The sequence below is a fragment of the Arachis stenosperma genome, chromosome 3 (genome assembly GCF_014773155.1).
Source record: "Arachis stenosperma cultivar V10309 chromosome 3, arast.V10309.gnm1.PFL2, whole genome shotgun sequence".
In the NCBI taxonomy this organism is placed as follows: Eukaryota; Viridiplantae; Streptophyta; class Magnoliopsida; order Fabales; family Fabaceae; genus Arachis; species Arachis stenosperma.
Window position 1 is genome coordinate 162,444,233 of NC_080379.1, and position 14,733 is coordinate 162,458,965.

Genomic DNA, 14,733 nt, shown 5'->3' on the forward strand with positions numbered 1-14,733 from the left:
TAATTTGCTTTGGATTTTGTGTATTTTCATGTATATAATACATGTACATATATACTTTGTATGTCATATTCACAACACATTCAAATTACTCTTCTCTATGGTTGACTAATCCTTACTTCAAATTAAAGCATTTTAAGTGAATCATTTGGTTGTCCATTAGGAGCTTATTTTGCTTTGAAAAAATGTTCAGCAAAGTATGTATGTCATCATCTTAAGATTATGAACATAATTTCTAACTAGTTACTAATGATGAGTAATTTGAACCAGTCTTGATTTTAATATATTAATAGAAAATTATATGGTTTTGATCTCTTAGAGTATCAATAAAAAATGTCTATGCCAAATATTTAAATAGTAAAAATAAAATATGAAAAAAGATTTACACACATATACGGAAGGAAAGAATATATAAAATACAGAATAAACACACAAAATAAAAAAAATTCACAAAGCATAATTTTTATTTTATTTTATTTGTTTTGGTATCTGTGTATAGTTTTTATATGTATCAGAATAAATATCATGGAGAAATAGATTACAAACAGAAGCTGGTTCCCATAGAATGGGGCTTGTGATGATTATGGATTTATGGGGAATAAGGCATAAAGCAAGCACATTTTTGTCTTATCCATTTTATGAATGAGTTATCCCTTAACATTTCATCAATTAATCAAATTGTTAGTTGTAAAACTCAGATGTTCTCTTGGATTCTGAATTACACATAACATAAAGGGTCAAAGAATGTATAGTGCAATCAGCATATACCGGTAAATTCTGTAGTAGCATTTTATTTATTGCAAGAATTAAAAATAAGAATGAGAACCAACATTATTATTGATCCAAGAATACACTAATTATATGATATTTGTTTCAAATTTAATTTATGTGGCACAAGATCCACCAGGGCCCCCAAACTGAAGGGTGAATCTATTTTGGGGATCCAAAAAGCCAAAATATTTGAGGCCATAGCATTGAGGATTATCACCCCCAAGTTTTGGAACATCCTGAACCGGTTCCTGGGTTGACCCATCAGACACAACATATGAAATCTTTCTGATGAAACAGGCATGTGTCAGGTCCCCATCTGGGAAGTGACCGGAGCCCATGGGTGGACTCTGACCCTTCATAACACCAGAAACTCTGCCACCCCAACCAATTCTATTGGCCATTGACAAGTTTGAGAATAATGCTGCTGGAAAATATCCAATGTGTCTGTTTTGTGCTACTAGCCACCAGTTTTTTGTTTCGGAATCCTGCAATGTAATTTGGGGGAATAACATTATAATAATAAGGACAAAGTATTATTTTGATCCCAAATATTTGAGTCGAATTTTAATTTAATCTTTAATGTTTTAAATTTTAATTTGATTTTTAATATTTTAAATTTATATTTTAATTCAAACATTTTTAAATATCCTATTTCAATCTGTTGGGAACAAAAATAAATTATTTGAAACATTAAAGATAAAATTAGAATTTAATCCAAATGTCAAAAATTAAAATAGTGCTTTTTTTTTTATTAGGAGTGAGACTCGAACCCACAACTTTTAGATAAGTATAGAAAGACTATGTCATTTGACTTATAGTTCATTAGCAACAAAAATAGTACTTTACTCTAATAACAATATTAATGGTATTAGAGTATACTCTAATACCAACAAACACAAAAAGAATTTAGGTTGCATAACCATGGCAGTAGAATAAGAAAAGAACTCTGTAAATGTACCAGAAGCTTTAGAAAAAGGAACTAAAAAAATTTACTTGCCATATAACCTTAATGTGAGTGACAACCTAGAAAATGTAATCACACAGGTGCGGCTGCGTGGAGAAAACTATGAGGAATGGGTTAGAGCTGTGAAAATATCATTTCGAATTCGGAAAAAATGGAGATTTATCGATGAAACTCTTACGGAACTATAACAAGGTGCATCTGATCTTGAGGATTGGTGGATAGTCCAATCTATGATTGTATCATGGATCTTAAATACAATTGAACCAAGTCTACGGTCAACCGTTGCGTATGTTGAGAATGCACGGACAGTGTAGAAAGATATCAAAGAGCGATTTTCTGCTATGAACGGACCAGAATACAACAACTGAAGTCAGATTTGACGAGATGCAAACATGAAGGAATGGTCATCACAGCATATTATGGAAAATTGAAAGTACTGTGGGATGAATTAGTACAGTGCGAGCAAATTTCAAAATGCACATGTGGTGGATGTAAGTGCGGGATTGGATCTCAACTTGAGAAGGGAAGGGAAGAAAAGAGGGTCCACAATTTCTAGTGGTCCTAGATAATGCGAGTTACAGAACAATGCGGTCAAATATCATGGCAAACAGATCCTGTACCACCACTGAATCCTGTGTATGCAATGCTAGTCCAAGAGGAGAGAGTGAAGACGATGGCTAAGGCATCAGAAGAAAGAGAGTTGGTTGTGGGACTCACAGGGAACAGGATGAAAAGACGAGAAAATCCTAGGCAAAAATCAACAATATACTCTAACTATGGTAAAAGTGGGCATGATGTTAAAGGATGCTTTCAGATTGTAGGATATCCAAAATGGTGGGGCGATCAACCAAGGAATGAAGGAAGAGACAGTGGCAAAGGCTACGAACGACAAGGCACACGTGCTCGAGAAATTCCAGCATGTGCACATGTAGCACACACTGATGAAAGTGGTAGCCATGCTATCACCAAGGAAGACACGAGACGTGAGATGTTTGGATTGACCAATGAGCAATGGAAAGTATTGGTAAATATGATTAACAAGTAAAAACCAAATGACTCTGAGAAAATAACTGGTAAGAGAATTTTTTATTTATAGATTATTGACAGTGGAGCTTCCAACCACACGACGGGAACCCTGAAAAATTTATGTGAAAAAAAACTATATGCAGGTGTTTAGTAGATTTACCGGATAGAGAGCAGGTGATAGCGTGCAAGCAAGGAACAGTGATACTCAAAGGAGGACTTGAATTGAAAAATGTTCTCTATGTACATCAATTAAAATGCAACTTACTCTCAGTTTCTCAATTAACAGATGAAGAACACTGTTTAGTACAATTCACTGATAAATTTTGTGTCATATAGGACCCTCAAGAATGCTTATTGGAGTGGGTGAGCAGAAGGATGGGCTCTATCGGTATCATGGGGCACACAAGATTCAAGTCTGTGATGCCAGAACAGAGAATCAACTAGTACTTTGGCATAAGAGACTAGAGTATCCATCATTTAAAATTGTGGAGTAATATAAGTGAGAAATCTACAAGTAATGAGATTTGTGAAATTTGTGAAAAATCCAAACAAACAAGAGATAAGTTTTCTTTAAATGATTATCAAGCTTTCAATATTTTTTATTTAATCTATTGTGACTTGTGGGGACCCTATAGAACTCCCTCCTCATGTGGTGCTTCGTATTTTTCAACTATTGTAGATGATTGTTCACGAGCAGTTTGGATATATTTGTTGAAAGAAAAAGCCGAGGTATCAATCACATTGAAAATTTTTTTCACTTTGGTTGAATGCCAATATAACAAGTATGTTAAAATGGTGCGATATGATAATAGAACGGAATTTATGTGTTTAAAACAATACTTCCTACAACAAGGCATTGTTCACCAATCGTCATGTGTTAATACACTGCAACAAAATGGATGAGTGGAGTACAAACATCAATATATTATCAATGTTGTTAAATTATTACGCTTTCAAGGCAATCTTCCTATTCAGTTTTGGGAAGAATGTGTCTTAACTGCTGACTATTTAATTAATCGTACACCATCCTCAATACTGAAGGGCAAGACTTCGTATGAGATTTTTCATGGAACAATTCTAAGTTATGACCACTTGCGGGTTTTTTGCTCTTTGTGTTATTCTCAAAATCAAAATAGGCAAAGGGACAAATTCGATAGCCGCTACAAAAAATGTGAGTATCCTTTTGGACAAAAAGGATGGAAACTATTTGACTTGAAAAAAAAGTTTTTTTTTTGTCTCTCGTGATGTCCATTTTGTTGAAAATATGTTCCCTTTTAAAGTGGATCGGGCTTTGGAACCAAGAATTCAGGATATTGGACCTCCTGTGACAGAAACGATTGTTGAAGAAGACACACACAATGGGCCAAGTTCAGCACCCACACTTAAGTCCAATACTCCACATTTAAATGACTGTGCTGGAGATTCCCTTATTGAAGTACCTAATGACAAACAAGGAGGACATGAGCTTAATGAAGAGATTGAAGAGTACGTTGTTGACGATGTATCAGAACCAAGTGCAGCAAAAACAATGTCGACTTCCGATTTACCACTAGTCACGATGGGCGTTCCACTTGATCGGGGTTACCGTATGAAGACACCCTCAGTCAGGTTACGTGATTTTGTCTCTATTGCCACGATACCAATAAGTCTTACCGACCAACCTCCCTCTCCATCAAAATCCCCAGGTGTGTTCTATCCCATACAAACTTTTGTGAATTATAATTCTTTTTTTCAAACAACACCGCAGTTTTCTTGCCTCTATCCAGACAAAACAGGCACCTCTATTTTTCTTTCAAGCAGTTAGAGATAAGCGTTGGCACGAAGCGATGTCCCAAGAAATTCGTGCGCTTCAAATTAATGACACTTGGAAGCTCACAACCTTTCTCCCAGGAAAGAAAGCACATGGGTGTAAGTGAGTTTATAAAATTAAATACAATTCTGATGGGACAATAGAAAGGTTTAAAGCAAGACTGGTAATTTTGGGAAATAATCAAGTGAAATGCTTGGATTACAATGAAACAATTTTTTCCAGTGGTAAAGATGGTAACAATTCGCACAACACTCGCAGTGACAGCAACCCAGAATTGGAAACTCCACCAGATGGATGTCCAAAATACATTTCTTCATGGAGAACTTGATGAGGACGTTTACATGAAGCTTCCCTCTGGTTTTCAAGTACCTCAACAAGGACTTGTTTGTAAACTTCAGAAATCTCTCTATGGACTGCGGCAGGCTCCACATTGCTGGTTTGCAAAATTTTCATCTGCCCTCCTTCGATAAAGTTTTAAGTAATCCCAAAAGGGTCATTACTTGTTTAGCCTTCATCACAATAGCGTGCAATTGGTAGTTTTGGTGAATGTTGATGACCTTGTAATTGCAGGAAATAATGGTGCTGCAATTCAACGTTTCAAAGAGTATTTACACACATATTTTCACATGAAAGATTTAGGCCGACTGAAGTACTTCTTGGGAGTTGAGTTGCCAGATCTCTAATTGAAATCTTTTTGTGCCAAAAAAATATGCTTTGGACATAATCATCGAATCATAATTTTTAGGCGCTAAGCCTGTAGCAACACCGTGCGAAGAGAATCATCGATTGGGGTCAGCTACAGGTTCTCTTTTATCCAATCCTAACATATATTGTCGGCTTATTGGAAGACTAATTTATTTGTGTTTTACTCGGCCTGATCTAGCCTACAGTGTTCACATGTTATCCCAGTTCATGCAAAATCTACGTATCGAACATTGGAAAGTCGCTTTACGTGTTGTACACTATTTAAAGGGACGCCTTGGCCAAAGAATTCTTCTCCCACGAGAGAATGATTTGCATCTCTATGGATGGTGTGACTCCAATTGGACTAGTTGTCCACTCACTAGCAAGTCAATGACAGGCTGGTTCATCCAACTTGGTAACTAACCAATATCTTAGAAAACTCAAAAACAACAGACAGTGTCTGCCTCTTCTACTGAAGCTGAATATCGTTCAATAGCTCAGACAACAAAAGAATTGAAATTGATTAAAGATATACTCTCCTCTCTCTATACGTGCCTCACTATGTCCCCATTCGTCTCTATTGCGATAGTCAAGCAGCTCTTCACATTGCTAAAAATCCAGTTTTTCATGAACGCACAAAGCACATTGAAGTCTCATCTTGTTCCGAATGAGATCGTCCACCAACGCCTCCGTTCATCTTATGTTCCCACTCACACTCAGTTGGCCGACCTTTTTACTAAAGTTCTTAGTGCCAAAATATTTGAGACAACATTGGTCAAGTTGGGCATTGAAGACTTGCATGCTCCATCTTGAGAAGGTATTAATAGATAATTTAGATATATATAGAAATATTATATCAATAATATTTTTATAATTAAATATAGATACAGTACTCAAAGAATACTCTTGTATATATTTATTACTAGAATACAAAATTATGTCTTTTAAGATAAGAAAAATTTGATAAATTTTATATCAAAAGATGTATATATTTGTGTTCATGACTAATGAAAAAGTAAATTAAAACAACTTATTTTTTACAAATAATTATGCATAAATATAATAACAGGGGGAGTAAAAATATTATTGGTTTAGATGGAATATATATATATATATATATATATATATATATATATATATATATATATATATATATATATATGTATATGTATATATGTGTATGTATGTATGTATGATGATGATGATGAACTCTGTCCTTAACTAGTTTCACATAAAATGGATAAGTATTGTTTTGATCCCTAACGTTGAGGGTCAGAATCGAAACTGTCCCTGTAACAGCTCAGACCATCCGCTAGCACGATATTTTTCGCTTTGGCACACAAGACCTTACGATTTTGCCTTTGACGATAGGGATGATAACCGAAGACCCCCACACTCACTCGTCAAAACGCGTCATGCTAAGGAGAGGTATCCACACCCTTATAAGGCATGCTTCGTTCCCCTCCCCAATCGATGTGGGACCTTACAATCCACCCCCCTAAGGAAGTCTAGCGCCCTCGCTGGCACATCGATTCGGGCTCCGGCTCTGATATCATCTGTAACAGTCCAGACCACGCGCTAGCACGATATTGTCCACTTTGGCACATAAGACCTCACGATTTTGCCTTTGACGATATGGATGATAGCCGAAGCCCCCCACACTCACTCGTCAAAATGCGTCATTATAGGGATAGGTATCCACACTCTTATAAGGCATGCTTTGTTCCCCTCCCCAACCGATATGAGACCTTACAGTCCCCAACGTAATTTTTTATTTAGAATCATCCTTAACATTTTTTTCATATTAAAATTGTCTTTTTAATTTTTTACGGACAAAAATACCCTTTATCACTACCAGAACCTTTACCACCACCAGCACTTCCCTTACTCCACCACCACCACCACCTCCCTTACTCCCATCAAATACTAATAATTAGAATCAGAATCAAATTCAAAAGCAGAAAAACATTAAATTCAACGAGTACCCAATTCAACAACATTAAATTTAGAATCAACAATATCAAATTCAACAACAAAATCAACGCACAAAATCAGAAGCAGAAACAAAGCAAAAGCAAATGCAAAAGCAAAAGAAAATACAGATGTAGAAGAAGAAGCAGATGCAGAAGCCAAAGCAGAAGAAGAAGCAGATGCAGAAGAAGAAATAGATGCAGAAGCCGAAGCAGAACCACCGGCAGCTCGTGGGCGACGGAGTGATGGCAGCAGATCAGCGGTGGTAGGAACCCAGCTCAGCCTCAGATCCCTCTCTCTCTCCTTCACGCGCCGCCCTCCTCGCGTCGGGCTCCCATTCTCGGCGACGCACTCCATGGCGGCAGAAGCATGCATGAACGGCAGCGACGTCTTCCTCTGTTCGTGGTTTTGGCAACGGCTCGTGGGCGGACCAGCGACGATGCAGGTGTCGTGATGGTGGTGGCGGCTATAGCAGCGGCCTCCTCCCCTCCACTAGCGCTCTCTCTCTTTCTCGGATCTCCTCTCTCGCTAGCTCGTTCTCGATGGCAAAGAAGGACCCAAAGGTGGCGGCGACGACTCTGAGATTCAAGATGACGGCCGCCGGGGCTCCCCCTTCCCCTTCCCCCTCCCTTTCCCCTTTTCCTCTCTCCCGCCCCCGCGCGCGCCTGTCCTTTCCCCTTTCCTTTCTTCCTTTTCCCTCGGGTCCTTTTCTTTTTTTTTTAATTTTATAATTTTTTTATTAAAATAGGTGTAATTTAGTAATAAAATAAAAAATTTTATTAAAAAGACTATTTTAATAAAAAAAGCGTTATGAATGATTCTAAATTAAAAATTACGTTGGAGACGGTTTCGATTCTAACTCTCAACGTTAGGGACCAAAACAATATTTATCCCCACATAAAATGTTGAATAGTAAATAAGTCATCACTGAATTTTAATTTTAGTTAAATGGTAAAACCAGTTAAAAAAAACAGGTTTATTGAGGATAATAAGATTTTAGCTAATATGAGTAATTACATGTTAATGTTATTATTAATAAATATTTTAAATTTTTTATTTTAATAAATAAATATATTAAAAACTTAGTATCTACTATCTAGCCTATGTTAAATAATAATAACTGTTGTAATTTGTAGTTACCTGTGAAATCGACAAAGAAATTTCGAATTGTGGGCCTTCATAAGTAGAGAGATTAATAATAGGGAGGCCAATAGTGAAATGAGGATCAATCTGTATAAAACCTGGACACATCATATTGTAACATCCTGTTGTCCTGAATGAATCCGACTGTAATAATCATTTTCCAACAACTTATTAATTAATTAAACAATCTCCGAACTAATTCAAAATTAAATTAAAATGCAAATAAAATAATAAATAATGATTGTACAAGATTTCTTTACTTACCGTCCATAGAACAAAAACGTGTGTTAATTTGTTGTGATAAATTTGTGGGGACACCTGTATACAAGATTAGTTTTAGCTTTAGAATATTTTGATTAAAAAAATACTTATTTATAAAACAAGAAACTTGCATAAATAGTTAAATACTCTTTATTCATAGGATAGGAGTGTGAATGTGTGTGCAATTGTGCATCGGATCATTTTAATTTTAATTATGTTAATATATTAATGAAATAAACTATTAATAATAACAATAATTAATTCTGATTCACTATATGAAAATTAATGTTAAAATATGGATGTTTATTGAATTTTTGTACTAATTAAGAAAAATGATCATCAATACTAAATTCAATTGATTTTAAGGATTAAATAATATTAATCAATTAAATAACATGTCATTAATACATTGACATTGACTTTTACTAATTTTGAATGAATTAATTAACTCTGATTGTTAATAAGAAATAGTTGAAATAAAAATTTAATTCTCTCCATTTTATATTTGTTCGAAACCAATAAATATTTTTTTTAAAAGTCCAAAAAAGGAAGGACATAAATAATGGATATCAGTCGTTTACATATTTGTTTGAGAGGTTTTCTCAGATGAACTAATTAAATAAATTGAAAATTACCTGCCACCCAAAAAGGATTGTGTTAATTCCATCAGATTCACCATTCTGAACCGCAATTTGAGCAATACTCATTTGATACTTCCTTACTTTTGGTTGATAAACATTGATGTGGCCATTAACTCCCATATACCCATCCTCTCTATTGTCCATTATCATTGCTACAAGCTACAAATTAAAAACATGTAATAATTATTCATTATTCTTAAATTATTTGTTTCTTTATTTTTTTTGATAAATTTAATATATTTAGACAAACATATATAAATATATTCAGATACATTCATTTTTCAATGACTCCTAAAAATACAGAAACATTACATGTAGAATGCATTGTTCATCCATAAAACTAAAGACAAATTTAAATAATTGACATTAATTTATTTTATTACTTCTTATAATTTTATTGAATTTTTAATTAAATTTACATATATATTTTTTAATAATATCCCTATATTATATCATATTTTATAATTAATTTTTTACAATAATAAAAATATTAGAATTGATAAAATATTTTGTATATTAAGTATATTCATTTTGCTTAACAGAATATTTCATTAATTCCAAACAAGAACTTAATTACAAAATCTGATATAATATAAGAACTTAGTAAAAAAAAAATATTATAAAGACCTAATTGAAAATTCAATAAAACTATATATAGCGACTAACAGAATAATTAAACCATTAATGTTAGGAAGACAAAAAAATAGCTAAAACTTATCTTATTTAGCATTCATTAATTATCGCAACAATTAATTAATGCTAAATAAAATAAATTATGACTTTAATTTTTTTTTTGTTACCAAATATTTTCGTTTATTAATTACCGTCTCCAAAAAGAAAAAGAAAATTACTTACATGATTTCCTGGGAAGCTTTGAGCCAAGTGATGATGAGCAAAAGAAGTGGTTTTGATTTCATTAATAAGGTCATCTTTAGATGTTCTACGGATAGGAACATACCCTTTTGGACAAGAGAATTTCTCTAACGCAAAATCTAGTGTTTTATTTCTTACATAATAAAAAGTATGCTCCCTTCTCTCTAGAAAAGTTGGCTTTCTCTGCATCAACAAATAATCTATATAGTGAATTAACATATAAATAAATAAAAAATTAAAATTTATTTACCCCATCAGAATATAGTCACTTTTATTTTAATATGACCATTGGATACATAAATGTAATATGAGAAAATGGGGATTGGAGTGTGACAGTGTTATATATATATATATATATATATATATATATATATAAGATTAATAATGGTTTACAAAATTTTTTAAGTGTATTGGTGTTCTAGTATTTTAATAATTTTTAATTGTTTGATTTTAATTATAAAAAAATATACAATATATATAATTAAAATTAACCGTTAAAATTTATTAAAATATCGATGTACAAATGTATATTTTAAAGTTTTTCAACGATTCATATTGAAATTGTTATATACAATTTAAATAAAATTGTGATTAACTATTTTATGAGAGAGTGTAGAAAAAAAGTCAAGAATCGTTCAATTAGTGATCAACGATTGAAAATTATTGAAGAATTTAGTAGTATCAATTTGATGAGAGAATCATGTTACATCGAATGAAAAAAAAAAGCTGAAAATTATTAGATCACGGATTAACGATTGAAGTTCTTGATGAAATCGGTACTCTCATTTTGATATAAAAAAATATTTGTCTTTTTTTAAATTGTTTGTCACATTTTGTAATATTTTTTGTCTTTTCATAATGATTTATTCTGACATACAACACACTAAATTTATATAACAACCCTGTATTACATCATTTACCTTACAATATTTAAAAAAAAAAAGCCGAATACAGTACCTGAAGCTTATGATTTTTCAAGAAAGGATGGTCAAAAGCTGGTTGCTTGTGGATATCAATACAATCAACAATATAACCTTGTTCCGTCTGCAGGTACCACACACTATATCTTTTAATAAAAATAAAAATAAATAAATTAAATTATGAGAATTTAAAAAATTATATAGTATATTTTAATAAATAAATGATAATACTTGGAAGCTCCTAATGGGAGGCTTGTTGATGAGGTTCAGATGTCTCTTTATTTCGTCTTCTTCTGTTGTAGATATGGGTAACGTAGTACCATCAACCCTGTAATCATTGGCTGCTAAGCAAAAGAAAAAGAATAATAAAATATTGGCCATTTTCAGAGTTCTCAAACTTGGTTAAAGGAGATGGGTTATATTTGTAAATTATGTGGATCCTTAAAACTATTATGACAAATACATGTCAGGAACACATACAATTAAAAAACGATAATATTAGATAAAAAAAAAATTAAAATTTATCTTATAATAAAAGAGTCTATTCATAAAAAATGGTTTTTATCATCTATCCGACTTCTTAAGAGGTTGGATACACTAAAAAGATTCAGTTTTACTTATCCGAAATAAGTAACTGTCTCTTCGAATTTCTCTTATTATCTCTATTCCCAACAAAGATGGAATTACTTCAAAAGATAGTTATCAATTCTATTATAAATATATTAACACTCCTCATCTATATTCACATTTTAATCTACTACAAAATTTATCTAAAATCCTTACTAACTTAAGCATTAGAGTTTCTTACATGTACCACCTCCAACCTCCTCACGAAAAACTCGGATGACAGCATTTCGACGTAAGAATATGTCAGACACTATCTCATAAAGAGTTTAGACCTCATACTCAGGTCCAAATTAATATTTCAAGTAACTCTCAAAATAAAGATTAAATAAGACAAATTTTGACTATTTTTTACTAATATTTTTTGTTATCAAATATTTACTTAAAAAAATACAAATAAAAAAAACCAATTAATGTGTGTCATTCAAGTGTATACCAAGAAATAAAAATATTTATTGTTTACCATTCTAAAAATAATTTAGATAAAATGTGCTATAGTGACATATTTTAAAAATATAATAATATAAATTTAAAATTTTAATGTATATACATTTAAACATTTATCTCTTCGATAATAATTGGTCAAATATTTTATTTTTTAATATTTTTAAAATATGTCTTTAGAATATATGTTACTCAAATTAAAAAAAGGATATTAAATATATTGTGTGTTTAAGGCATTAAACACTTTTGATTTTGAGTTATTTTTTTAAGACATGCATTAATATGATTTTATTTTATTTTTCACCACGAATCTGTAACACGTGTCATAAATGAAATCCTTCCCTAAAAAGCAGATTATTTCAACCCAATTACATTCTGTGTGTTTTTCCAGTCAATATGTCATTAACAGTATGTATCTATTATGAAAGGAAAGACATAATTCAATTAAAGATTTCTTTTCATAATTAAAGATTTTAAAATGGTACAAACATCTATAAATTTAATGGGCTTTTTGTTAATGAGTGCCTTAAGATATTTATTAATATTATTTTACTTAGATTTATCGAGTACTCAACTCACTTTTCATCATAAATAAATATTAGAAATTCGAATTTCACTTTAGAGGATAAAGCATTTAATAGTGAGAGATCTTACTTTATACTCTAAAATAAAAATTTAAAATTTTGAGAATCCAATTTTTTTTAAAAAATATTTAACTTTCGATATTACTTTTTTTAACAAGTGTTTTTTTTTTCCGATAGCAAAAAGCTACTTTATTCTGCCTCTTTTTATTTAAGTAAAAATCAATATTTATATTTTTCCCCGGAATTTCAAATATCTACACGTTTATGCATTATTAAGGTATTTCACGGGCAAATACGCATATTAGTATATTACTCGTGTTAACAAGCAATATAGAGTTTATGATAAGTTGGCAGTTTCGCAAGACATGGACATGGAGTTTGTAATTTCTACAAATCCTCGGACGAGTTTTTGTTTATCCCTTCACCACGTGTTAGTTTGATAAAAATGACAACCATTCATGCAATTATGCAAAAGCATTAGTCTGAACTAAATTTTTAAAGTGGTCTTCGAAATTTATACCGTGTATCAATTTGACCTTTAAGATTTTAATTGCACTGATTTGAATCTTTAGATTGAACTCCAAATTAAATATAGGTCCATAGCCCAATTTCGAGTTGAATTTCGGACTAAATACATGTCCTGATCTAATTTCAGACGTGAATTATCAGCCGAAAAGTTAATGTGGCCCGGCAGTACCACATAGAATGAATGAAATGATGTTGGTTTGATCCTAGGCGCGTTTTGAAAGTAAAACATTGCTGTTTTACTATGTAAAGGAATGAAAAAGTTGCTTGGTGAAAGGGGTAATCATTTACAATGTCTTCTTCCTCTTTTCTCACCAACATCAACGCTTCGTCTCCTTTATAGCTAGAGACAATGGCGATAGATTAGGGTAATGCTGCTTCGTCGTTGATTTATTTCGTTCTTTGAGCGAAAGTTGGAGGAAGTCTCATGGAGAGCTATTGAAGCATAAGGTGGGAAGTTTAAGCTATCTTCCATGTCAGTTTTTTTTTTTTTTGAGAATATTTTTTGGCTCATTTATCATTCTTATGTTGTTGGGTTGTTTTAGTTTACTCTTTTCGTTTGCATTCATAGTTTTTTCGGAATGATATGTTGTTAGTTTTTATTGTTTATATATTTGAACGAAGTTTGGATGCTCTGTATTTGTTGAATAGAACAGGGACCATTTTTGATGGTGTAATGTGTTTGTTTTTTTTCTTTAGTTGCATGTGGTTTAAGTTTTTTCTTGTTTTGCTATGATGCAGACGGATGCAATTTTAGATATAATGTTTCATCACGAAATTTTTTTTAAAAAGGATAAGAATGGGACATTGGCTTATTCTCCTGACAATAAGTATTGTTTGGGTGAGGTTGATGTGAACAGGTTGAATGTGTTCTATCTGAGAAACTACTTCAATGAGTTAAGTTATGACAAAATGAAAAAAGTGGGATTGAGACGTTTAAACTCCGATAATGAGTTGAGAGAGTTATGTTTTTTTTAGGAGAAAAAATGGTGTTATTGATGTGTACATTGAATATAAAATTTCATCACCTCAGATACTTGAAAGGACAGGAGGTTATAGTGTACCTTGATGACCAAGTAAGAAATCTTAAAGAGCAAGCAAAGTTAAATGCCACTACCGGCCAAAACCCTTGTCCCAAAACTACTATGGTGAAGCCACTTCCGTTGAGTGTGAGCAAAGCAACTAATGATCCTAAGCCCACAGTGACCAATACTCCCCAAACTAAAGAAATAGTACCAAGGCCTATCAATTTTAATTCGAAACTAAAACTTAAGCCAAAGACAGTCTCAAAACCACACAAAACAAAGTGACTAAGACTAGGAGATACTGTTTGAAATCTTCCACCCTCAAAGGCTTTAGGAAAAGTTGTTTCAAAATCAAAGGTAAATGGAGGTGATGCCATATTTATTGTTACATAATTTATGAAATTGAACAAGATATAATGTACTGTGAGGTAAAATCTCATTAGCTAGTTTCAAGAAGTGTTCATGGAATG

General features: G+C 32.3%; 1 protein-coding gene across 1 annotated transcript; it reads right to left on the bottom strand.

The window, feature by feature from the left end:
* Positions 1 to 8,199: 8,199 nt before the first annotated feature.
* LOC130967146 (uncharacterized) lies at positions 8,200 to 11,442 on the bottom strand. Its single transcript, XM_057891966.1, has 6 exons — positions 11,293 to 11,442; positions 11,099 to 11,185; positions 9,263 to 9,427; positions 8,631 to 8,684; positions 8,364 to 8,510; positions 8,200 to 8,223 (listed from the first exon to the last, which is right to left on the bottom strand). The coding sequence occupies exons 1-6, from the start codon at positions 11,440 to 11,442 to the stop codon at positions 8,200 to 8,202; spliced, it is 627 nt and encodes a 208-aa protein (XP_057747949.1).
* Between the last annotated feature and the right edge of the window lie 3,291 nt (positions 11,443 to 14,733).

Coding starts and splice junctions, on each gene's coding strand:
- LOC130967146 (XM_057891966.1), bottom strand. CDS start 11,442: ATGGCCAATATTTTATTATTCTTTTTCTTTTGCTTAGCAGCCAATGAT. Junction 8,685..9,262: donor CAATCCTTTTTGGGTGGCAG/GTAATTTTCAAT, acceptor TCTTGTATACAG/GTGTCCCCACAAATTTATCA. Junction 8,224..8,363: donor TTTCTTTGTCGATTTCACAG/GTAACTACAAAT, acceptor TACTCATATTAG/CTAAAATCTTATTATCCTCA.